Source organism: Choloepus didactylus, chromosome Y (genome assembly GCF_015220235.1).
Source record: "Choloepus didactylus isolate mChoDid1 chromosome Y, mChoDid1.pri, whole genome shotgun sequence".
NCBI classification, from domain to species: domain Eukaryota; kingdom Metazoa; phylum Chordata; class Mammalia; order Pilosa; family Megalonychidae; genus Choloepus; species Choloepus didactylus.
Genome location: NC_051335.1, coordinates 6357209 through 6384112, shown reverse-complemented (window position 1 = coordinate 6384112; position 26904 = coordinate 6357209). Strand labels below are relative to the sequence as shown.

The 26904-nt window shown below is 43.0% G+C and overlaps 2 protein-coding genes across 2 annotated transcripts; one reads left to right on the top strand and one right to left on the bottom strand.

The window, feature by feature from the left end:
* The first annotated feature begins 338 nt into the window (after nt 1–338).
* LOC119523990 (zinc finger protein 75D-like) lies at nt 339–8429 on the top strand. The gene is made up of 3 exons (XM_037822687.1): nt 339–749; nt 2593–2719; nt 8341–8429. Exons 1-3 carry the CDS (start codon nt 339–341, stop codon nt 8427–8429), a joined length of 627 nt encoding a protein of 208 aa, XP_037678615.1.
* A 5448-nt stretch (nt 8430–13877) lies between these two features.
* On the bottom strand, nt 13878–15802 carry LOC119523989 (transcription initiation factor TFIID subunit 4-like; the record flags this gene model as incomplete). Its single annotated transcript, XM_037822686.1, is given in 2 exon segments — nt 13878–15499; nt 15502–15802. Coding segments are annotated over 2 exon segments (1923 nt in total), but the record flags the coding sequence as incomplete, so codon positions are not given.
* Between the last annotated feature and the right edge of the window lie 11102 nt (nt 15803–26904).

The window sequence follows — 26904 nt, the reverse complement described above, 5'->3', positions numbered from 1 at the left end:
ATCTATAAAACATGTTTTGCTGAGATATGTAATTCAACCTAGCACAGACAGAAACACAGTTCTTGCAGTAATCTGTCATCAGGAATGTCCTAATTCTTGACAGTTAATTTTCAGTAGGAGACAAGACGGGACCTCGCTGTCCATTTTTCACTGATAATAGGTAGTACGTTAATATGGGTCATGTTGGTTGCTTTTTGACATATGCCCTTTGTTCTGTCCTCAGTGCCATTTGGAAGAAGCCCCTTTATAGAGTGGGTACACAGCCTGACAGTGCTTCAGAGGCGAAAGGTAGCAAAAAAGGACTTGTCACACTGGATTAGAAGTACCTCTAGAGCAGAATGATGATGAAAGATGTGAATGGAGTTGCTCGCTTGAGCCCTCAGATCAGGGCTGTGTTGGAGACTAAGGGATCTGTGAACCAGGGCTGCACTCAGAGTAAGAAATATACCCCAAAGCTGTCCAGTCTTGACCTTGAGAGCTGTCACCAGCTCTTCTGGAGCTTCCAATACCATGACACAGCTGGCCCCCTTGATGCTGTCAGCCAACTGCAGGAATTATGCCATAAATGGCTGAGGCCAGAGATCCGCTCAAAAGAGCAGATCTTGGAATTTCTGGTGCTTGAGCTGTTCCTGGGTGTTCTTCCAGAGGAGATCCAGACCCTGGTGCAGAAGCACCACCCACAGAGCATCAAGAAGGCTGTGTGCCTTGTAGAACACTTCAGCCAAAGGTCTGGTCAAGTAAAGAATAAGGTGAGAAGAAAGATTCCTGATGGAGACAATGGCATAGAATAATGGTGGATACTTTTTAGGGTGTATTATTTGCACAATGAGATGGATATTAGGTGGCTCTTCCACTTTGCCTTTAGGGCTCTTTAAGGTAAGGCAGTACTGGAAATCACAATTCCTGGCAATCCTCAGTCCATAGGGTTCTGAGCTCTCAGCATGGTCAATCATGGCCACAGAGAAAATAATTGCTTTCTGCCCGTTGGTGGCCTGAGCTGTGACTGTGGGTGGAGGGGTGGGGCTGCCAGTTGGGAGGGCTGACAGTTGCCACAGTTTGCTTCATTTTATACTGATTTTCCCAGATTGTACATATAGAGCTTTGTGAGAAAATGGTGGCTTGATGAGTCTGTACCTTTTAGATACTTCCTTTAGTGTCTCCCGTTTCCCAAATCCTGGAATTTGTTCCCCCCTCCTCCACCATTGCAAAACCAAATGTAGTTTTGTGGTAATGAAGATGAGGATTGTTTCTAAGTTACAGTGCATGAGCTGGGAGCAGAGGCAGTGCTCTTGGGAGGAGCAGCAGAGGCCTTCAGAGTCAGTAGGCAACCAGCAGAGCTCCAGCCAATGGCTGTGCAGCAGGAACAAGAATTTTGGAATACGTACAGCACACAGCAAGAACAGCTGGGCCAGAATCCTCACCAAGAAACAGAACCTGTACAAGAAGGAGATGAGGAGCTTCCTTACCATGACCAATGCCCCTGGGCACTATGGTAGTAATTGGTTCAGCTGGAGTTCCATGGGCATTTTATGGGTGTTTGGCTATGTTAGCAATTATGATATCTCCCAGGTGAGAGTACAATAGCCCAACAGCAAGAGACTGGTGATGCTCCCAAAGCACCCAAACTACTGTACCCTGTATTTGTACCATGGAAACTGTTCCTTGGCACATTGTAGAAGATGAGAAGATCTAAGAGGGAGGTTTGCAGACACCCAAGCTTTACAAGTTAGAGGAAAATTTGGGATTAGAAATGCCTTTAGTGGTAGAATAGGAACAGCATTGTGCAACTGGAAACAAAACGGTAATAAGAAAAGCCTTCCACATTTCCCGCTTTCCAGTGCAGGCAGTGAGTCCCTCACTTTCAAACACTTCTAAGTCTTGCCCAGTTCACAGTACATTTCAGGACATGATAGGTACAATGATGGATTTGCATTAATCAATTTCTCTTATGAAATCTGCAGAAAGAATCAACAGGGGATCCAGTTCTATGGAGTGATAGATATTTGGTTTTTATTTACAATTAGATGGGCACTTCTGGGCACCAAACACACATGTAAAGGTGCACCATCTTTCTTGAAAGAGTCCGAATGTTCTCTATTTTAGAAATATGTTCAGGATGTTCATGAACAAGAGAGGAATTTCCTCAGGCTCTTTTCCATCCACAGCAAGGCCTTCTCAACCGATCCTGGCACCTTCTGAACAGACAAGCACCAACCAGTGGAAGATGGCATCTCATCCCATCTTGCCTGAGTCCCAGGGGAGTACTAGTTTCCAGTTCATTCCCCCTGCCAGCACTGAGCCTTGGCTCTGCTTTTCCATGCTGCACATGACACCCTGTGCCCAGCAGTTCTTCTCGGGTGTGTTAGTTCCACATGATCTCCCCTGGGCAAGACGGATTGTCATGGTGGGAATTGAGACCTCTCAGGCTGTTTACACGTCCCTTTGTTTCCTTTCTTTTTGCTTTCTCTCTGTGTCTTTGAAATCCTTGTTTCATTCTTCCTTCAGTGTCTTGCCTTTCATGTACTAGAGAGAAGGGTGACCAGACTGTTTCAGCAGTGGGAATTCCTGAACTAAGTCCATTCTCTTCATTAGAAATTGCTGACATTTGAAGATGTGGCCATGTATTTTATCCAGGAAGAATGGAAGTTATTGAATCCCACTCAGAAGGCTCTCTACAATGGTGTCATGCAGGAAGTTTACGAGACAGTCACCTCTCTAGGTAATGGCATCCCCTTCCCCTTGAAGTTAACGTTGATTCCTTTCCTCTGCTTAGAATTGTAAGGTTCAGCATATAAACCCTGTGTATCAGATTGCTTCCCCTTCTGTGTTCTTTAAAAATCATATTAAGTTAGCTTTTATTCTTCAAAGCTTTATAGAATTTCCCAGGGTCATCATGTGAGCATGGAAATTTCTTTTCCAGGCATTTTTAATTATGAATTCAATTTCTTCAATAGTTATACTGCTGTTGAGGGTATCTATTTCTTATTGGTTGAAGTCTGGTGGCTCAGAATTTCTGAGGAATTGTTGCATTTCCTCTAACTTAGGAAACATAAGAGCATGAATTTGTTTGTAGTATTCCTTTATTATTCTTATATTTGTAGACTTTATAGTGATATCCTCTATATCATTCTTGCTACTTTTTTTAAATTCAGTTTTATTGAGATTGTTCACATACCATACAATCATCCAAAGTGCACAATCAGTTCCCCAAAGTACCATCACACAGTTGTGCATCCATCACCAGAGTTAATTTTTTTTAATTTTTAGAACATTTTCATTACTCCAGAAAAGAAATATAAGCAAAAAAGAAAACTAAATACTCCCATACCCCAACATCCCCCCTCCATTATTGACTCAGTATTGGCATAGTACATTTGTTACTGCTGAAGAAAGAATGTTAAAATACTACTAACTGTAGTATATAGTTGTCAATAGGTATACTTTTCCCTTTATACCCCTCTGTTATTAACTTTTAGTTATAGTGTCATACATTTGTTCTAGTTCATGAAAGAGATTTCTAATATTTCTACAGTTAATCACAGACATTGTCCACCACAAGATTCACTGTTGTATACATTCCCATATTTTTGCGGTCTCGTTTACTGCTTCGGGGGGGGGGGGGGCGCGGCCGGTTGCTGAAGCCTCGGCTCTCGGCGTTGCTCGGAGGGTACCGGCGGCTGGGGCTCTTTCCCGGAGGCGAGGGCGAGGCGGGGGACTTGGCCAGGTCCCCGGCGGTGGCGTGCAAGGTGTGGAGGGCGGCGAGAAGGGAAAGACAAGACACTCTTCCTCCAGTAGGGGTAGAACAAAAGGACCTTTATTCAGGGGTGAGCACAGGTTATATAGGCTGGCATAGAGGGCGGGGGTTGTTACAAGCCAATGCTGAGGGGATAAAGGGTAGGATTGGTTCTGAGAGGGTGCGGAGGTTAGGATTGGTTCTAAGAGGGCGCGGAGGTAGTTTGAAAAGGGGCGGGAGTTGCTCTGGCAACGGTGTCTGGCAACAGTGTATGCGCACTGGTGGTGGCGGGAGTTGCTCTGGCAACGGGGGGTGTGCGAGCAAGATAAGGGGGTGGGGAAAAGGCGGTTCCCTCCGGCAAGCCTCCCCTAACAGTGGTATTTTGGGTGAGGAAATGGGGCTTGCCTCCGGCCTCACTTTCCCAGGCCTGGGGGGCTGTGGAGGGTGCTGTCACCCGTGCCCACCACCCTCCCCAGGGGCGGATCCGGTCCCCTGGCCCAGGCCCACCAAGTTGAAGCACGTAATCAGTGTCCCGCAATTTTAATCTCCAACTTTCCTTCTGGTGACATACATGACTCTAAGCTTCCCCTTTCTACCACATTCACACACCATTCAGCACTGTTAGTTATTCTCACAATAATGTGCTACCTTCACCTCTATTTCCAAACACTTCAGTTCAACCTAGTTCAACATTCTGCTCGTAATAAGCAACTGCTCCCCATTCTTTAGCCTCGTTCTATATCCTGGTAACCTATATTTCATGTCTATGAGTTTACATATTATAATTAGTTCACATCAGTGACCCCATACAGTATTAATCCTTTTGTGTCTGACTTATTTCACTCAATATAGTGACCTCAAGATTTCTTCATCAACCCGTTTTTTTAAGACAGTTTTGTTCACACACCATACATTCCAACCTAAGTAAAAGAATCAATGGTTCCCTGTCTAATCACATATTTATATATTCACCACCATCACTGCTCTCTCTATAAGGACATCTCCATTTCTTCCACAAAGATGGAGGAAGATTCAAAGTAGGTAGAGAGATGAAAGGAAAAAAACAGAAAGAAATACATGACAGATAAAAAACAGCAAAAGGAAAGACAGGATTAAATAAAGTACAATAAAAGAGTCAAACAACATCACCAATGCCACAAGTCCCATACCCCTCCCGTATATCCCCCTCTTATAGTCATTTAGCATTGGCGTATTACCTTTGTTACATTAAAGAGAGCATAAAACAATGTTTCTGTTAACTATTGTCTCTCGTTTGCATTGATTGTATTTCCCCCCAATGCCACCCCATTTTTAAGATCTTGGAAGGTTGACATTCATTTGTTCTCCCTCATGTGAAAACATATTTGTAGATTTTATCACAATTGTTGACACTCTAGGTTTCACTGAGTTGTACAATCCCAGTCTTTATCTTTCCCCTTTCCTTCTGCTGTCCCACATGCTCCTAAGCTTCCTTTTACAACCATATTCACAGTCATCTTTGTTCAGTGTACTTACATTGCTGTGCTACCATCACCCAAAATTGTGTTCCACACCTCTCATTCCTGTCTTTTCCTAACTGTCTGTAGAGCTCTCTTTAGTATTTCCTGTAGAGTAGGTATCTTGTTCACAAACTCTCTCATTGTCTGATTGTCAGAGAATATTTTAAACCCTCCCTCATACTTGAAGGATAGTTTTGCTAGATGTAGGATTCTTGGTTGGCAGTTTTTCTCTTTCAGTACATTAGATATATCACACCACTTCCTTCTTGCCTCCATGGTTTCTACTGAGAAATCCACACATAGTCTTATCAAGCTTCCTTTGTATAAGATGGATTGCTTTTCTCTTGCTGCTTTCAGGATTCTCTCTGTGTCTTTGAAGCTTGATAATCTGATTATTAACTGTCTAGGTGTAGGTCTGTTCAGACCTATTCTGTTTGGGGTACGCTGTCCTTCTTGGATCTATAATTTTATGTCTTTCGTGAGAGATGGGAAATTTTCATTGATTATTTCCTCTATTATTGATTCTGCCCCCTTTCCCTTGTCTTCTCCTTTGGGGACACCCATGACATGTATATTCATGCACTTCATGCTGTCTTTCAGTTCCTGAGATGTTGCTATTTTTCCATTCTTTTTTCTATCTGTTCTTTTATGTGTAGGATTTCAGGTGTCTTGTTCTCCAGGTCCTGAGTGTTTCCTCTACATATTGAGATCTGCTGTTCTATGTCTCCATTTTGTCTTTCACCTCTTGTGCCTCTCATTCCATAGATTCTGCCAGCTGTTTTTTCAAACTTTCAATTTCTACCTTATGTTCACCCAGTGTTTTTTTTATATCCTTCACCTCTTTTGCCATATCTTCTCTAAACTTGCTGAATTGATTTAGCATTAGTTGTTTCAATTCCTGTATCTCAGTTGAAGTGTAAGTTTTTTCCTCTGACTGGGCCATATCTTCATTTTTCCTAGTGTGATTTGTGGTTTTCTGTTTTATAGGCACCTGGTTTCCTTGATTACCCCAGTCAGATTTTCCCAGACCAGAGCGCTGTGAGCTGAAAATGGCTGAGGCACTCTCCACTGAGCCACTCAGGTTGAGAGAGAGAAAAAGGGAAAGAAAGCCCCTATTCAGAGCCAGTCCACAGCCCCCTGGTTTCAGCCATCAGCCAGAGAGAACATTTGTTCTTGTCTCCCTTTCCCGGGGCACAGGCGCCTTCTGGCTCTCTAAGGTCAGTCTCTCAATGGCTCTGTATTTTTTTTTTCTTTTTTTACTTAACTTTTTTTCTCTCCCTCTGCTCGAACTCCTCTCCACTGGGAGTGACCTCAGGGTACTTTGCTGCTTTGCAGTGGTTTTTCTATGTTTGTAGCTTGTATTCAGCTGTCCACATTTGTTAATTAAAACCCCAGGTGGAGCTGGGCTGAACTTTATTTGCTGGCTCCAGGAATGCTGCTTTCTCCTACAGTGACTTTTTGCATGTCAGCCTCCTGTGGGGGAGGGGGCTTCCAGTGCAGTTCTGGTGCAGTTCCACAGTTTTTACTTACAGATTCTATGCTGCGATCTCAGCCATTCCACCCAATCTAGGATGTGTACAATGTGTAGACAGTCAATGATGTCTGCTAGCAGTTCTTCCAGATTATTTACTATTTGTTCTTGGTTGTTCATTAGTTGCTCCAGGGGACTAAATAAACTCCACACCTCTCTATGCCACCATCTTGCCCATTTGTTCTTGCTACTTTTGATTTGTATCTTCTACATTTTATTTTTGCTACTTTACTGATTTTATTTATTGTTTTGTAAAAAAAATGGTTTCATCAGTTTCCTCTTATTTGTGACGTATGTTGTGATATTTATTTACTTACTTCTGTTTGCATTGGCTTGTTTGCTCTGCTTGTTCTAGTTTATTGTTGTAGGAACATAGTTCATTGAGAACTTTCCCCTTTCTAACATAAACATTTAAGGCAGTATGTTTCCCTGTCAGCATGGCTCTAGCTACTCCTCACATATTTTTGTATATTATAATTTTACTTTAAATCAGTTCTTTGTGTTTTAATTTCTGTTGTGATTTCCTATTTGAATCACGGGTTATTTAGAAGCATATTGCTCCCTTTTTAAATTTTCAGCGATTTTTCCCCTTGTCTTCCTGTGACTGATTTTCTGTTTTATTCCATTTGATCAAGGTACTTATTCTCACTCAAGTGGTGTCTTTCTTCATTTTAGGTATGGTGGAAGTTTACAATTGCAGTCACCCTGTTTTAGCTGTGCTTGCAAGTTCTTTCCCACATTCTTGAGCCAAGGTTCCAATGCAGTTTAATTTTTTTCAGTGCATCTGTGGAGTTATTTGGTCTTCTTTGTTATACTATTACTACTGGCCCTTATACATGCTGTTTGGGGTTGGGGGTTGAAGGTGCTTCCCCAGTCTGGGCCACTGGACACCTCTCAATGGACAAGGGGAGACTCACACCTGAGAGGACAGAAAAAGAGTCTTCCTGGGCAGGACATCATGTGTGGTTGGGTCCTGTTGTCAGCTCCTTTGCCAGCCTTTTGTCCCATGTGCTGGGTAGGGAATCTTAGGCCTTGAGGTGTCTGGGATCCATTCAATAGTTCTGCCCATTTAGAAGGGTATCTCTTACACTGGGTGTCTGGGACCCAGGAAGGAAGGAGAGTACTTCTCCTGACCCCTTTCTGTGGGCTGGCCTCCAGATTGGTCCCGCTTTCTGATGGCTTCCAGCTTACCTGATGTTATCAGAAGAATAAACATAATGAGATAGTATTCTCTGACTATGCTGGGTATCAGGAAATGCTGGCTTTGGGGTGCCATCTTTATGTTAGGTGGTTCCACGTTACTTTTTCTGTACTGGGATCCCAAACCAATTGACCTTCCTTTTACCACTTTTGAGATCTCTCCTTTGGTTGTCTTTTGAATTGTTTACTTTGTTTTTCCAGTAGTGTATAACAGGGAAGAGCTGAGTGAAATGTGTCTATACTGTCTTCTCCAGATGGGATCAGATAACAGTCTTTCCCATATATTACGAAATCAGTAATCATTGAATATTCTCATTTTTCCTGTGGTTTTTATCCTCCGGGACAGACATGGCTGATTCTTCTGTTTATTGCAACAGGGTTAAAGCTCAAGAATGACACTGGGAATGGTACACCTCCGTTAGAAGTACAAGCACCACGTGGCCAAGCATCTGTCTTGGCTGAGTAAAATTTCCCCCAAAAACATGGGGGAAAGAAAAGTTTGAGTATACAGGAAGAATTGGGAAACAGCAGCAAGATTTATCAAGTAACCGAAGAAAGAGTCAGTTTGTAAACAAGAGATATTGAATCTTACAGTCACTCACAAGAATGGTCACCCAGGAAAGAATCATTTTAAATGTCAGGAATGTGGGAAAGGCTTCAGAATTAGGTCTTCCCTTATTAAGCACCAGAGAATTCATACTACAGAGAAGCCCCACCCATGTCACCAAAGTGATAGGAGGTTTATTCAGAGTTCAGATCTTAATAAGCACTTACTGACACACCAGGGAATAAAATCACATTGATGTTCCTGGTGTGGAAAAAGCTTCACTAGTAGCATAATCCTTTATGTACAGCATAGAACTCACACAGGAGAGAAACCCTTTAAATGTCAGGAATGTGGTAAAAGTTTCCGTCAGAAATACCACCATGTTGAACACCAGAGAACCCACTCAGGTGAGCAGCCTTATAGTTGTGGCATCTGCCGGAGAAACTTTGGCAGGTGCTCAGGTCTTCTGAGACAGCAGAAAATCTATAGGGGAAAGGGAGCTTGTCCACTGTCCCCAGTTAAAGAAAATCACTAAGTGGAGCTTGACCCTAAGATGACAAATGAATAAAAATCATCAAGCACCAAAGATAGGGATATGTCATTAATAGAAGCAACCTTGAAAGGTGTAAGGGCCATGCTGGGAAGAAAAGGTAATAAGTTGTCTTCTTGTTCAACATTCTATCTTTAGTACTTAGCACAAAACTGGCACACGGTGATTTGTTTATACTTCAACACTTAGCACAAGACTGACACATAGGGTGTTCTTTATTCTTTAGCACTTAGCACAAAACCTATACATAATGAGTTCTTTATACTGTAGCAGAAAACCAACACATGAGTTCTTTATACCTTAGTACTTAGCAAAAGACTGACACATTGTAAGCTCTTTATACATTAGCACTTACCAGAAAACCAACATATAGTGAGTTCTTCATGAGTTAGCACTTACCACAAAACTGGCACATAGTGAATTCTTTATAATTTTTTAGCTGTTAGCACTAAACCATCACATACTGAGTTCTTTATCCATTAGCATTTAGCACAATACTGATACATGGTAACTTCTTTATACTTGTAGCTCTTAGGACAAAGCTGACCCTTAGTGACTTTTTCATACTTCAGCACTTAGCAAAAGACCAAAACATAGTAAATTCTTTATACATTAGCACTAACAACAAAACAACACCCAGTGAGTTTCTTATATTTTAGCACTTAACACAAACCTGACACATAGTGAATTCTTCATACTTTAGCACATAGCACAAAACTGATACATACTGAGTTCTTTATACTTTAGCAGTTGGCACAAGACTGACACATAGTTAGCTCCACATAGTTAGCTCTTTATATGTTAGCACTTAGCACAAAAGGAACACATACTGACTTCTTTATACTTTAGTACTTGTCAAAAGACTGACACATGGCAAGTTCTTTATACATTAGCACTTACCACAAACCCAACACTCAGCACAAAAGTGACATATAGTGACTTCTTTATACTTTACCTTCTAGCATAACACTGATGCATGGTGAATTCATTATACTTTAGCAGTTAACAAAAGACCAACATAGTAAATTCTTTACACATTAGCATTTATCACCAAATTGACATATAATTGAGTATGTTATATGTTAGCAGTTAGCACAAACATGACACATAGTGAGTTCTTCATTATTTTAGCCCTTAGCACAAAACTCACACAGTCACCTCTTTATACTTTAGCACTTATCACATACAGGCACACAGTACGTCCTTTATACTTTGCCTGTTAGCACAAAACTGACACATAGTGAGTTCTTTATACTTTAGCACTTAGCACACAGCTGGCATATAGTGAGCTCTTTATATGTTAGTGCTTAGCACAAAAAATGATATATAGTGAGGTCTTTATATGTTAGCACTTAGCGCAAAACTGGCACATCGTGTTGTATACATTAGCACTTAGCACAAAAATGACACATAGTGAGTTCTGTATAATTTAGCACAGAAATAAGCTTCAGTGGCAGAGAGATTTGATAAAACTGGATACATCAGAAAGGAAATGAAATAGCCTTCACTGGCAGAGAGATTCCAAAAGGAGCTGAGAGGTCACTCTGTTGGGCACTCTTAAGCACAGTATAGACAACCCATTTTAGGTTCTAATGAATTGGAACAGCTAGCAGTAAGCACCTGAAACTATCAAACTACCACCCAGAACCCATGAATCTTGAAGACAATTGTATAAAAGTGTAGCTTATGAGGGGTGACAATGTGATTGGGAAAGCCATATGGACCACACTCCCTTTTGTTTAGTTTATGGATGGATGAGTAGAAAAATGAGGGAAGGAAAAAAAAAAAGACACCCAGTGTTCTTTTTTACTATAATTGTTCTTTTTCACTTTAATTTTTATTCGTATTACTTTTGTGTGTGTGGTAATGAAAATGTCAAAAAATTAATTTTGGTGATGAATGCACAGCTATAGGATGGTACTGTAAACAATTGAATGTTAGCTTTGTTTTGTATGACTGCATGGTATGTGAATATATCTCAATAAAAATGAATTCAAAAGAAATTTGATCCCAGTTAGGGGAAAAAAAAAAAAAGAAATGTATGAGTAATTTTGCTCTCCCAAATTACATAACCCAATCCACACATATAAAGTTACCTGGATTTGGGCCTGAGTGTGGCCTTCACTTTATCAGCAGTTGGAGAGTTTTAAAGTGACATATATTTTGTTTTCTCTCCAATTATGGCTCTTTTTACTTACCCTATGAAGTTTGGTCTTATTAACTTCTATTTCCTAATTTTGGTGAATTTTCACCAAAATTATTACTGGTTCTTCAATAATTCTTAAAATTAGTCAATGAGAATACAGTCAGAAAAAAAAACCTGGATACATCAGTAAATTGTTTTGTTCTGCCAAAAACCCTGTGAAAAGGGTGAAACAACTAGCTAGTGACTGAGAAATATATTTGAAAACCATGTGTCCAACAACATATTGAAATTTGGAAATGTATGAAGAGCTCACAAAATTCAACTGTGAAAATCAAAAAAATTCAATTAGAAAATGGCCAAAGACATGAACAAATATTTTACCAGACAGACTATTGAGATGACATCTTTTCAGATGAAAAGATTGTCAACTGATTAGCCATCAGAAAAATGCAAATTAAAATCACAGTGAGTTACTATTACACACTCACGTACTAGAATGGCTAAAATAACAAGTAGTGACAACACCAAATGCTGAAAGAAATGTGCAGAACCTGGATCCCTCATTCACTGCGGGGGGAATGTGAAATTGTACAGCTGGATGAGAGTCAAAAGCATTCAACAATACTGTCTTTCATAAAGCAACCAGAAAACTGACAAAAATGATCAGAATCAACTTTTTCAGGACTAAGGAAATTAGCCAAAAGCGGGCAGTACTTCAGAGAGAGTTTGTTCAAGAAAAACAACTGAATCTCGGAAATGATAGCAAGGTTTGTGGTGTTTGAGTTCATCCTTTTCCTCATCCCTCTGCCCTAGCTGTGGAGGAAACTTGACTGGCAGGTTGGCTTGCTTTCACCTTATTTAGAGCTTGCATATATGACTAGCTTTTTCCCTGGGGGCATTAGTTACAAAATAAACAAACAGCCATCATAACCTTTATAACTCTTATAAATTACTGGAGAAGTTGGGGTCAGAAAACGGCTATTAGCAGAATTTTTTTTCTACAGATAAATTTGTGTTTAATAAAGGAGTTAATTTTCTTTCAATCCTGCATAATACAACAGCAATTAAAAACTTCATTTTTGAAAGTAAAATATTTCTGTATGTAACTGAAATGGGGGAACTGGACCCCATAACATTCTTTGAAATTTACTTTATAGCTACTTGTTAAATTGCACTTTGAAAGTTGTCACCTTTCTGTATATATCTTATATTTCACACCAAGGAAATAACTGAAACTATGGAACTGTAACCCTTAACATTCTTTGAAATTGCCTATATTAACTACTTGTTAAATTGTACTTTGAAAGTTATCACCTTTCTGTATATATTTTATATTTCACAGTAAGGAAATAACTGAAACTATGGAACTGTAGCCCATAACATTCTTTGAAATTTGTTCTCTACTTCTTAAATCATACTTTGAAAGTGTCACTATTATGTATATATGTTAAATTTCACAATAAAAAATGAATTTCAAAAATTTCCATATGAACAAGTAATTGTAAAATTTACATGAAAAAATGGAAAGACAGGTATCTCCTAAAATACAACATAAAATGTGTAACAGCACTCAGGTGGATTAAAAAATAGTGATCAGCATTCAGTTCATACATGTGAATTAGAGTCTATTGGGACAATTCACGTGGAGAAAGCCAAAGTATTTACAGTCATAAAAGTACTGTCCGTAGACAATTTAATGCAATAACCTCTGAAAATATAAAGGACCAATTAGTATATTTGTAATTAAAAAAAAAAATAGGTACAAAGCAGGGGCTCTGCTCAGGCATCTGGGAAGTTGGCCCACATGGTCTCTTAGGAAAATAAGTATCCTTTCCATAGCTATTCTTATGTTATGTGCCAAAAATTATGTACATTTACTGACAAAATACACCAACCATTTTTCAACACTGGATTCACATTAACAAATGGTCTCTTGATGATTCTTCTCAACTTTGATTTTATTTAATCTAAGTTTTCACTTTTAGCTAAAAAACACAGTGCAAGTAAAGTATATTTATGCTGAAAAGGTTTTCATTTCTCTTAACTTTACAGCTCTATAAACTATAGCAAACAAAGTGCATTTGTACAGGTGCTGTTAACACATTCAGAAGGAGGCTGCCAACCCCTGGCCCTCCGCCTCCACGAAGCACAAATGTGACTGAGATCCGAAGCAAAGTTTCTACAAGGAATTGTGTATTCCTCAGGAACTCTGAATGGAGAGAAGGGGAGTGGAAGGGGGAGAAATAGTCTAAAAGCATCAGTTTGCTTTGCCAACTGACTAGTATAAAAATAAAATAAATGAAATGAGATCATCTGCTGTAGGCATACGCCTGTGTAGTAAGTTCGGTTGAACGAAACCAAAATGCTGAAATAATGTAAAAAGACTGCTACTAGCTAACAGAGGGCAGCAAATTACTTGCTAAACGACTCCATCAGTCTTTATATATGGTTTGTTTGTCTAGAAGTCCGTTCAGTGACAGATGAGTTAAGATGTCCCTGCCCTTTAGGAGTATTCACAGTCCTGTAATGTGTTTTCTTTCATGCTTAAGGGTTGATATAAACAGGAAAATAAAACTGTTCCATTGTAAAGAGGTGGCTGTTTTTTAAACACCATCCCATTTGCTTGTTACAAAAAGGCGTCATCGTCAATAATACTGTGCTCTCTCCCATATTACTTAAGCAACGCTTTGTAGAGCAATAGCGAATGGCTTGTCTCGAGCTCATTTTCTAAACAAAATATGAGGTCCTTGAGGTTGACCCGTGTGACCCTTTGTTGAATGAGTTGGCTGGGGGTTTCCACGCCACAGCTGCCTGGACCCGATTCCTCTGTTCCCGTTTCCCGCCCTGGAGAATTCACTCTCCTCTTTTCCTGAGGCCCGATTGCTGCCAGCGCAGTGAACTTGGCATCTCGCTGCCTCGTCGGTGGCAGCTCTTGTTGCATTTCTTCCGCCTTCTGTTTCAACCTGAACTGTTCTGGATCTTCTCGTCTGGGTCGAGAGTCTGCCGCTCGCATCAGGATTTCTCGTTCCTGCTCGTCTTTCTTCTGCTTTTGTATTTGATAGAGCTGCTCAAAGAACGTGAGCTGAGCCCGGACGTCGCTGGCTTGTTCGTAGCGGTCGTCATCTTTGTAAGAGAACTTTTTTTGCTGAGCCGCTTCTGATAGTTTCTCTACAAGATTCTGTAGCCTTTGTTGTGTGGCGTGTGATACATAGCTTACTACATCTGGATGTAATTCCTTTATGCCGTATTTTTTACCTATTTCTAATATTCTTCTTTGTAAAGGAGCCGGGAGGAGGAAGGTCTTATCCTTACAAGACCTCGTTAGCATGCCCACCAACTCGGAATTTGTGGCTAATATTCTCGCACTTTCTTCTAACAAGCTTACCCCGGCCATCGAGGCAACGTCGAAAATGTCGTCGTCTAAGTCGTCGTCATCCCCAAACAAACCTCCCCCGGGCTCCTTAAGTCTCTTTTTCTGTGCAGCAGCTGCTTGTGCTGAGACGGTAGAAAGAGCTTTGGTTTCAGATAAAACAGCAGGTTTTACCACAGGGCCCGGCTGCAGCTGGCTCAGCTGGATCGGCTGAGGCGCCCTGAGCACGATGAGGCCCTGTGGCTGCTGCAGCGCCATCGTGGGCGTCTCCGTGAGCGTGGCCTGCGGAGGGCGGCTGAGGGCTCCTGGCTTCTGGGGCTGCTGGATGACCAGCGGCGGAGGCTGCCCCTGCTTACCATCGCCGACCTGCGCCGGCTGTGTGAGGCTAACGACGGGCGGCTGGAGCGCGCCGGTCACGGTCGCCGCCACCTTCCCGGGGGTGTGCTGGACTGAGCCGCCCGGAACCACCGACATGAGGGCCGTGGTGGGCTGTGGGGAGGTCGAAGGCTGCTGCTGGCTCTCCTGGATGAAGGCGGCTGAGTCCGGGGTCAGCTGTCTCAAGGCAGGCAGGCAACGCTTCAGGAAAGGCACAAGGTAAGGGTGAGGTGAAGAATCAAGTTCTTGGTGTAATCTACTAGTGAAATCTTCTACTTCGATTTTTCCTTCCAGTAAATTCTATACTAGCTCTCTCACGTTAGCTGCTGCCTCCGTAGATTGTTTACCAGATGAAGCTAGTTTTTTTAACACTGATAGAAAATGTTCACATTTCTTCACGTTTTCCATGGTTTCGGCGGCAGCAGCAGAGGCTCCAGGGACCGTTCGCTGAGGTGTTAGCGTCTCCACAGGCGTTGCTGTCCGGAGTGAGGCTGCCTGTGTCGTGCCACCGGGAACAAGCTGAGGCTGCACCCCAGGTGCACGCGGCAGGGCTGCACTGCCTTCTGGGCCACAGACACCTGCTTGATGTTGGTGGTCGGTGTCACCTGCCATGCAATAATGGGGCCTGCACGGTGGAGTCCCGGGGGACTGCACAGCAGAGCTCTGCACGGAAGGGGCGCTGTGGGGGTCGCAGGGCGGGGGCATGTGGTCTGGCGCGGGACCTGTGCGTGGTACTGGGTCTGCATCTGCACCAAGGCCTGCTATGGGATCAGTAGCAGCTGTCGGCTCTCGCTGAACACGAGGACCATACTTGGGGGCAGCTGAAAGTTCTGAATGTTGGTGAGGTTCAAACAGAGAGCAAATTTCAAAGAATATTATAGGTCGAAATTCCACAGTTTCAGTTATTTCCTTATTATGAGATATAACATATATACAAAGGTAACGTCTTTCAAAATATGATTTAACAAGTAGATACACAGGAAAGTTCCAAAGTTATTATGAGTTATAGTGCCACAGTTTCAGCTATTTCCTTATTGTGATATATAAGGTGCATACAAAAAGATGTAGCTTTCAAATTTCAATTTAACAAATAGCTATAGAACAAATTTCAAAGGATGCTGTGGGTTATGGTTCCACCATTTCAATTCCTTCCTTATAACTATTCTAATAACCCAGCAACTAAGAAAAAGAAAATTATATAAACATTCAGTATTCATAATCTTTTGTTAAATTCCGTCTTTTCTCTTGCTACCCCTTCCTCTAGTTTAATCACTTTCGCAATCATCAGGGATGTCTGGGCAGTGACCACCCTAACCTGTTCATGTTGAAAAGGGGTGTCGACTTTATGAGCAAAGGGAACACATCTAGTTGATGGTCTTGAAGAGGCTATTGCCTCTGGGTTTGGGGACTTAGCTGGCATAGGAGCACTCTGAAGTATTTAAGTCTCTGAAGAATAAACTTGGTGAGTGAAACTCTTATACAGTATCTGAGAGGGATCTGGGATTATAAGTATCAGAGCTGTATTGAAGGCGAATAGGAATGAAAGGGGTTGTTTAAAGGCACGTTCTCCACAGATCAGCACCACAAATATAGATATGTGTTTGCATGACATACCTCTAAGGTATGATGCGGGACACTGATTACGTGCTTCAACTTGGCGGGCCTGGGCTGGGGGACCGGATCCACCCCTGGGGAGGGTAGTGGGCACGGGCGACAGCGCCCTCTACAGCCCCCCGGGCCTGGGAAAGTGAGGCCGGAGGCAGGCCCCATTTCCTCACCCAAATTACCAATGTTAGGGGAGGCTTGCCGGAGGGAACCGCCTTTTCCCCACCCCCTTATCTTGCCCGGACACTCCCCGTTGCCAGCGCAACTCCCATCACCACCGGTGCACATACATTGTTGCCGGACACCGTTACGGGAGCAACTTTCGCCCCTTTTCAATCAACCTCCGCGCTCTCTCAGAACCAATCCAAGCCTTTAACCCCTACAGCTACCCCGCCCTCTAAACCGCCCGATATAAGCTTGTACTCTCCCCTAATAAACTCTCTCTCTCTTGGTTTTCTTCACCCTAAAAGAAGCGTGTCCCGCCTGTTCCTTTCTCGCCGCCCTCCATACTTTGCGCGCCTCCCGCCGGGGACCTGGCCAAGTCCCCTGCCTCGCCCTCGCCTCCGGGAAAGAGCCCCCGCCGCCGGTACCCTCAGAGTAATCCTGGGAGCCTAGGATTTAGCAACCGGCCGCCACCCTCCCCAAGACGAGTCAACTGCGACCGCAGTATGACACTAGCATGGACTTTTCAAACTTTGGTCATTTGGCATATCTAGGTGATGCTTGCATAGGATTAACCTCCAGGACAACCTTCTGACTCTAGTTGAATTCTCTTAGTCACTAAAACATTATTTTGTTGCCTTTCTTTTCCCCTTTTAGTCAAAAAGACATTCTCAACCCCTCAATGCCAGGGTCAGGCTCATTCCCAGAACACATGTCCATGGCGCCAGGAATCCTGTCCCACATCAGGGGGAGGGTGATGAATTTATTTGCAGAGTTCGGCTTAGAGATAGAAAGTCCAAAGTTGAGCAACAAAAGAGGTTCTCTGCAGGTGACTCCTAGGCATAATTACAGGTGGACTAAGCCTCGTGTTTACGCCCATAAGTTTCACCAGAGCAAGCCTCAATATCAAGGGCTGGACTTATAAAGTAGGGGGTTCCTAAGTTCATGTAGCATTATCCACGATAATCCATCCATATTTCACATTATCATCACTTAGTGGTACAATCCTCATAACTCTCCATTTTAAACAGTTATCATGACCCTTAACATCTCATAGTTCTTGTCAGCCCTTAATTACTTGTCTCTAGTATTTGTGTAATATTAGGATGGTATTCCTATTAATTATAGTCCCTAGTATGCAATGTGTAGATTTTTTTCCATGTACCTTTCTGTTGTCAACTTTCTGTGCTAGTGTCACCTTCCATACAGCTCGATACTTATAATCCCATCAACAATCCTCACCCCTATCCATTACCATTCCTTTGAATCACCATAATTAACATATATTAACATAATAGATTATCATTCCCCATCACTAGCTACTATCACTAGGTCACAATATTCTTACATTATGAGACATTGATTTTGCATTGTTCAGACAGTTCATGGAAGTGGTAACATATGATATATCTCCTTTTGCGTCTGAGTTATTTCACTCAGAATTAGATCTTCAAGTTTCATCCATGTTGCCATATGTTTCAAGACCTTGTTGCTTCTCACTGCTGCATAATATTCCATCATCTGTATATACCACATTTTATTTATCCACTCGCCTATTGCAGGACACTTGGGTTGTTTCCATCTCTTGGCAGTTGTGAATAGTGCTGCTATGAATATTGGCATGTAGATATCCATTCATGTCACTGCTTTCAGATCTTCTGGGTATATACCGAGAAGTGCAATCACTGGATCGAATGGTAACTCTATATCTAGTTTCCTAAGGAACTGGCAGACTGACTTCCAGACTGACTGATCCGTTATACAGTCCCACCAACAAAGAATAAGAGTTCCAATTTCTCCACATCCTCGACAGCATTGGTAGCTTCCTGTTTGTTTGATGGCAGCCATTCTTATAGCTCATTGTGGTCTTGATGTTCACCTGTCTAATAGCTGGTGAAGGTGAGCATTTTTTCATGTCTTTTTTAGCCATATGTATTTCCTCTTCAGAGAAATGTCTTTTCATATCTTTTGCCCGTTTTGTAATTGGGCTGTTTGTACTACTGTCATTGAGTTGTAGGATTTCTTTATATATCAGTCTTTATATATCATATACACGGTTTCCAAAAATTTTCTCCCATTGCGTTGGCTGCCTCTTCACCTTTTTGACAAATTCCTTTGAAGTACAGAAGTTTTTGGTTTTAAGGAGTTCCCATTTATCTATTTTTTCTTTCACTGCTTGTGCTTTGGGTGTAAGGTCTAAGAAGCGACCTCTTGATACTATTAAGTCTTGAAAATGTTTCCCTACATTGTTTTCTAGGCGTTTTATGGTACTGTTTCTTATATTGAGGTCTTTGATCCACTTTGAGTTAATTTTTGTATAGTGCATGAGGTAGGAGTCCTCTTTCATTCTTTTTGTTATGGCTATCCAATTCTCCCAGCCCTATCTGATGAAGACACTAGTCTGTCCCGGTTCAGAGGATTTGGGGGCCTTATAAAAAAAAACAATTTTTTTTATAACTCTTAATCAATTTCATTGATCACTATGTCTGTCTTTATGCCAATACCATGCTGTCTAGACCATGTAGCTTTAGAGTAGGCTTCACATTCTGCAATTGTAAGCCCTCCCACTTTGTTCTTCTTTTTAGGATGTTTTGGGGATTCAAGGCCCCTTTCCCTTCCAAATAAACTTGATAACTAGCTTTTCCAAGTCTGCAAAGTAAGTTGTTGGGATTTGGATTGGGATTGCATTGAATCTGTAGATCATTTGGGGTACAATTGACATCTTAACAATATTTACTATTCCTATCCATGAGCATGGAATATTTTTCTATCTACTGAGTTCCTTTTTTGTTTCTTTTAGTAAAATTTTGTAGTTCTCTGTGTAGAGGTCTTTTATGTCCTTAGTTAAGTTTATTTCTTGGTATTTCATTTTTTTTAGTTGCTATTGTGAATGGAATTTTTTTTATTGCTTCTTCAATTAGGTCATTACTAATGTTTAGGAACATTACTGACTTATGTGTATTAATCTTATATCCCACCACTCTGCTAAATTTGTTTATTAGCTCTGCGGGACACTGATTACGTGCTTCGACTTGGCGGGCCTGGGCCAGGGGATCGGCCACCCCTGGGGAGGGTAGTGGGTACGGGTGAACAGCGCCCTTCACAGCCCCCCGGGCCTGGGAAAGTGAGGCCGGAGGCAGGCCCCATTTCCTCACCCAAAATACCACTGTTAGGGGAGGCTTGCCGGAGGGAACCGCCTTTTCCCCACCCCCTTATCTTGCCCGGACACTCCCCGTTGCCAGTGCAACTCCCATCACCACCAGTGTGCATACATTGTTGCCAGACACCATTGCCAGAGCAACTCCCGCCCCTTTTCAAACAACCTCCGTGCTCTCTTAGAACCAATCCTAACCTCCGCACCCTCTCAGAACCAATCCTAGCCTTTATCCCCTCAGCATTGACTTGTAACAACCCCCGCCCTCTATGCCAGCCTATATAACCTGTGCTCACCCCTAATAAACTCTCTTGGCTTCTTCACCCTCAAAGAACCGTGTCCTGCCTGTTCCTTCTCGCCGCCCTCCACACCTTGCACGCCTCCGCCGGGGACCGGGCCCAGTCCCCCGCCTCGCCCTCGCCTCCGGGAAAGAGCCCCCGCCGCCGGTACCCTCTGAGCAACGCCGAGAGCCGAGGGTTCAGCAACCGGCCGCCCCCCCCCCCCCCAGACAAATCAACTGCGACCGCAACTGGCGCCCAACGTGGGGCACCTGCAATTGGACGTCCTCTCCACGCAGCGGTCCAGTGACGCCACTCGCTCGCCCGGACGCCTCTCCAGCTCTCCTTCTCTTCGCCTGCAAGGTAAGGGCCGCCTCTCCCTCGCCGCTCCGGAGCCGCTCCTCCCTTCCCCAATTATCCCAGCTGCCTCTCGTCCTTTTCTTCTATGACCCCCATTCCTCCTAACGCTCTCCCTCTTCCCCTCCATTACTTTGCTGTAGTCCTTTGTGTGTTTCTTTCTTTGTTTGGCGCCGTGTACCTCTTTGCAACCGCCCCCCCAGACTGCTCCAAAATGGCGAACTTCCTCCTTCTTCTTCCACTGAGGGGAGGAAGTGCTCTAGTGATGACGTCAGCCCTAAGCCAGACCGGAAACCGCACGCGCTTTACCCCGCCCTTTCACAGGGCGGAGCTAGTCCGCCATCTTATGCCTTCGGCCCCGCCCTTTCACAGGGCGGAGCTAGTCCGCCATCTTATGCCTTAGGCCCCGCCCTTTCACAGGGCGGAGTTAGTCCGCCATCTTATGCCTTAGGCCCCGCCCTTTCACAGGGCGGAGTTAGTCCGCCATCTTATGCCTTAGACCCCGCCCTTTCACAGGGCGGAGCTAGTCCACCATCTTGTGTCTTAGCCACTCCCACCGCGCCGCCGCCATCTTGCGACGCTTGGGGCCTCCCACTTCTGCCTCCCCCTTCGACAAGCTCCCCCTCGGAGCCGCTACCGGCAGTTGCCGCCGCCCCTCCCACCCTGCCGACTATAAGCTGGTGCTCTCCCCTAATAAAGCCACCAGTTATTGGTCCCACATCTTTACCCCCCTCCTCCCTTACCTCCTCCCTCTCCTCGGCCCCCTACTAATGATCATTCTAGCTCTCACTTTAGGACCCTGTATTATCCGTAGAATTGTTCAACTTGTAAGGAAACAAACAGATGCTATTTTTTCCTCGTTCGTGCAAATCCAGTACCAGCGACTCGCCACCTCTGACGCTCCCTACTCCGAGATGACAACCAACCCTCCGCAACCTCACCGCCACCGGTCAACCCGCCGACCGCGAGGCCCTTCTCAATCGCCTGAACCTCGTACCAACCTCTAGCTCCAGTTAAACCTCCCATCTTCGCCCATCCCGCTAGCAGCGAGGCCCTTGTCGAGCGCCCGGGCGCCACACCAACGCTGAGCTCCAGCCTTGCTGAGCCACCGTCAACCCTTTTTCCCCTCCCCAACCTTCCCCTTCCCTCACCCTTTAGCGGACCTCTCCGGTAAGCTTCTTCCTTTAATTAGAAAAAAAGGGGGAAATGCGGGACACTGATTACGTGCTTCGACTTGGCGGGCCTGGGCCAGGGGATCGGCCACCCCTGGGGAGGGTAGTGGGTACGGGTGAACAGCGCCCTTCACAGCCCCCCGGGCCTGGGAAAGTGAGGCCGGAGGCAGGCCCCATTTCCTCACCCAAAATACCACTGTTAGGGGAGGCTTGCCGGAGGGAACCGCCTTTTCCCCACCCCCTTATCTTGCCCGGACACTCCCCGTTGCCAGTGCAACTCCCATCACCACCAGTGTGCATACATTGTTGCCAGACACCATTGCCAGAGCAACTCCCGCCCCTTTTCAAACAACCTCCGTGCTCTCTTAGAACCAATCCTAACCTCCGCACCCTCTCAGAACCAATCCTAGCCTTTATCCCCTCAGCATTGACTTGTAACAACCCCCGCCCTCTATGCCAGCCTATATAACCTGTGCTCACCCCTAATAAACTCTCTTGGCTTCTTCACCCTCAAAGAACCGTGTCCTGCCTGTTCCTTCTCGCCGCCCTCCACACCTTGCACGCCTCCGCCGGGGACCGGGCCCAGTCCCCCGCCTCGCCCTCGCCTCCGGGAAAGAGCCCCCGCCGCCGGTACCCTCTGAGCAACGCCGAGAGCCGAGGGTTCAGCAACCGGCCGCCCCCCCCCCCCCCAGACAAATCAACTGCGACCGCAAGCTCAAGTAGCTTTGTGGTCGAATTCTCAGAATTTTTCAAATACAAGATCATATCATCTGCAAATAATGACAGTTTTACTTCTTCCTTTCCAATTTGGATAGTTTTTTTAATCTTTGTCTTGGCAAATTGCTCTGGATAGAACTTCTAGCACAATGTTGAATAATAGGGGTGACAGTGGGCATCCTTGTCTCATTCCCAATCTTAGGGGGAAGGCTTTCAACCTCTCACCATTGAGTATTATGCTGGCTGTGTATTTTTCATATATGCTCTTTATTATATTGAGGAAGGTTCCTTCCATTCTTACCTTTTGAAGTGTTTTTATCAAAAAAGGGATATTGAATTGTGTCAAATGCCTTTTCAGAGTCTCCTGAGATGATCATGTGATTTTTCCCTTTTGATTTGTTAATGTGTTGAATTACATTAATTGATTTTCTTATGTTAAACCACCCTTGCATACCAGGAATGAACCCCACTTGGCTGTGGTGTATAATTCTTTTAATTTGCCTATGGATTCAATTTGCAAGCATTTTGTTTAGGATTTTTACATCAGTATTCATTAGGGAGATTGGCCTATAGTTCTGCTTTCTTGTAGTTTCTTTATCAGGTTTTGGTATCAGAGTGATATTAGCTTCATAAAATGAGTTAAGTAGTGTTCCTTTTTCTTCAATTTTTTTAAAGAGTTTGATCAGGAATGGTATCAATTCTTTTTGGAAAGTTTGGTAAAATACTCCTGTGAAACCATATGGCCTTGGGCTTTTATTTGTAGGTAGATTTTTGATGAGTGATTGGATCTCTTTGCTTGTGATTGGTTTGTTTAAGTCTTCCATTTCTTCTTGGGTCAGTCCAGGATGTTCATGTGTTTCCAGGAAATTGGCCGTTTCCTCTAAATTGTCTATCTTGTTGGCATACAGTTGTTTATAGTATCCTTATGTTTTTGTTTTTGCTTTTTTTCCTCAAGATCTGTAGTAATTATCCCCCTCTCGTTTCTGATCCTGCTTGTTTGGATCTTCTCTCTTTTTGACTTTGTCAGTCTAGCTAAGGGTTTGTCAATCTTGTTGATATTCTCAAAGAACTAACCTTTAATTTTATTTATTCTATTTTTTTTGGTCTCCATTTCATTTATTCCTGCTTTAATCCTTGTTATTTTTTCTTCTACTTCCTTTAGGGTTAGTTTGCTGATCATTTCCTAGATTCTTCAGTTGTTCCATTAGTTCTTTGATTTTACCTCTTTCTTCCTTTGTAATGTATGCATTTAGAGCTATAAATTTCCCTCTCAGCACTGTCTTCACTGCATCCCACAGGTTTTTTTTATGTTGTGTTCTCATTTTCATTAGTCTCTAGATATTTACCAATTTCTCTTTCAATTTCTTCTTTGACCCACTGGTTGTTCAGGAGTGTGTTGTTTAACCTCCACATATTTGTGAAATTTGGTGGTTGTTGAATTCTAGTTGCATTCCATTGTGGTCAGAGAATGTGCTTTGAATAATTTCAATCTTTTTAAATTTATGAAGATGTGTTTTGTGCCCCAGCATGTGATCTATCCTAGAAAACATTCCATGGGCACTAGAGAAGAATGTATATCCTGGTACATTGGGATTTAATGATCTACATATGTCTGTGTTCTAATTAGTTTGCTAATGCTGCTAGAATGCAAAACACCAGAAATGGACCTGCTTTTATAAAAGGGGGTGTATATGGTTACACAGTTACAGTCTTAAGGCCATAAAGTGTCCATTAACAAAGGGTACCTTCACTGGAGGATGGCCAATGGCATCCAGAAAACCTCTGTTAGCTGTGAAAGCATGTGGCTGGCATCTGCTTGATCCCAGGTTGCGTTTCAAAATGGCGTTCTCCAAAATGTCTGCATCAGCTTCCAATGGCCATCTTCAAAATGTCTGTCTCACCTCCAGCTTGTTGTGAGCTCCTTCTGTCTGAGCTTATATAATGCTCCAGTAAACTAAGCAAGGCCCATGCTGAATGGGTGCAGTCACACCTCCATGGAAATTATCCAGTTAGAGTTATCAACTACAGTTGGGTGGGTCACATCTCCATGGACACTGAACCAATAGATTCCAACCCATTCCACACTAATATGTCTGTCCCCACAAGAATGTATTAAAGAATATGGCTTTTTCTGGGGGACATAAATATACAAACTGGCACAGTCTGTTAAGTCTAATTCATTTATAATATTGTTTAGACACTCAATTTCATTATTGGCCCTCTCTCTACTTGTTCTATCTATAGAATAGTGGTGTATTGAAGTCTCCCACTATTACTGTAGATGTGTCTATTGCTCCCTTCAGTTTAGCCAATGTTTGTCTCATGTATTTTGGGGCGCCTTGATTGGGTGCACATATACTTATAATTGTTGTTTCATCTTAGTGGATTATCCCTTTTATTAATATATAATGTCCTTCTTTGTCTCTTATGACATCTTTCCATTTAAAGTCTATTTTATCTGATCTTAGTATAGCTACCCCAGCTTTCTTTTGATTGCAGTTTGTGGAGAATTTTTTTCCCCATCCTTTCACTTTCAGTCTCTTTGTATAACAGGGTGTAAGATGAGTCTCGTGTTAACAGCATATCACTGGGTCATATTTTTTAATCAATTGTCCCAGTATGTATCATTTTATTGGAGAGTTTAATCCATTCACATTCAAAGTTATTACTGTGAAGGGAGTTCTTGAACCAGCCATCTTATCCTCTGATTTTTATTTGTTAGATCTATTTTTCCCTCTCTCTTTTTTTCCTTTAAGTTACCCTTATTAATATCTCTTCAGTTCTGTGCTCTTCTCCAGACATCTCGCTCCTTTCTTTTATTCTCAGCTGGTAGAGCTCCCTTTAGTATTTCTGGCAGGGCAGGTCTCTTGTTAATAAATTATCTCAGCGTTTGTTTGTCTGTGGAAATTATGAACTCCCCCACAGTTTTGAAGGAGAGCTTTGCTGGATAAAGAATTCTTGGCTGGAAGTTTTTCTCTTTCAGAATCTTAAATATGTCATACCACTGCCTTCTCACCTCCACAGTGCCCACTGAGTAGTCAGTACTTAGTCTTATCTTGTATCCGTTGTATGTGGTGAATCACTTCTCTCTTGCTGCTTTCAGAAGTTTCTCCTCTTCAGCATTTGGCAATCTATTCAGTATATGTCTTGGAGTAGCTTTATTTGGATTTATACTATTTGGAGTTTGTTGGGCATCCTTGATTTTCATATTTATGTCATTTGGATGGATTGGGAAGTTTCCCTCAACTATGTCTCGAAACACTCTTCCTAGCCCTTTACCTTTCTCTTCTTCTGGGACATCAGTGATTCTTATGTTTGTTAACTTCATATTGTCCATCATTTCTCTGCGATCCATTTCAAATTTTTCAATTTTTGTCCCATTTATTCTTTTGTGTGCTCACATTCAAGTACTCTGTCCTCAAGTTCACTTATCTATTCTTCTGCCTCTTCATATCTGCTATTGTATGTCTCTAGTATATTTTTAATTTCAGCCAGTGTCTCTTATTTCCATAAGACCTGCTACTTTTTATTTACTCTTTCAAATTCTTCTTTTTGCTCTTGTAGAGTCTTCTTGATTTCCTTTATATCTTTAGCCATCTCATTAAAGTTGTTTTGGAAATTTGTTTGTACTTCTTTTATTAATTGCTCCAAATTTTGTGTCTCTTGCAGCTTTTTAATTTGTTCGTTTGGCTTGTCCATATTTTCTAGATCCTTCAAATGCTTTGTAATTTTCTGTTGGCTTTGGGACATTTGCTTGTCTTGATAGAGTTATTTTGGGAACTGCAGAATTATTGGAGCATTTATATATAATTTGGTTTGCTGGAATGCAGTTTCTCAATTCTACTACTAGGTGGCACTCTTGAGTCACAGCTTGCTGGAGTGCAGTTTCCCTAACCTGCCAGCAGGTGGCACTCTTGAGTATAATTTGCTAGAGTGCAGTTTTCCTAAGCTATGAGCAGGTGGCACTCTCAAGTAGGTCTTTCCTGAACTTCTCCTGTGGGTGGAGTCCACACCGGGTTGGGAACCAATCAATGCACCAGATCTTCATGTACACTGGGGAACACCTGTCCCCAGTGTACATGTGGACCCTGAGCAGGTAGGCAGGGAGTCTGATCAAAGGCACCCCAGAGATGAAACATGGGCCCTGCCTGCCGGTTCTCTGCTTGCCTTGCTCCCGTGAGTCTCTGTGGTGTGGGAGGGGCTTTCCATCACTGGTATGGTGCCTCTGCCTTCCCCTCTTCTCACAGTTGAAACACCCCCCCCCCGATTTCTGTGGTGGGAAGAGCAATCGCTACCCACTGGGTTCCCTCACAGGAGCTCCCCGCTGTCAGAATTTGGGAGTTCTCCCTACAGCAGACTGTGAAGGTAGGTGCATGGGAGTGGAGAGCCACTGCTCACTCCCTTGCCTGACATTGGTTTTGCTGCTGCCTGCCTTGGCAGGGGTCAGTCTGGATGGGAAACAAATTCAGTGTGTCCCTCCAGTTGTCATCTCTGCTCCATTTTTTGTC

Bases quoted from the DNA above. Each gene is read 5' to 3' on its own strand.
- LOC119523990 (XM_037822687.1), top strand. From the start codon at position 339: ATGATGATGAAAGATGTGAATGGAGTTGCTCGCTTGAGCCCTCAGATC. The intron at 750-2,592 runs GTGAGAAGAAAG...TCTCTTCATTAG, and splicing joins CTGGTCAAGTAAAGAATAAG to AAATTGCTGACATTTGAAGA. The intron at 2,720-8,340 runs GTAATGGCATCC...TTATTGCAACAG, and splicing joins CGAGACAGTCACCTCTCTAG to GGTTAAAGCTCAAGAATGAC.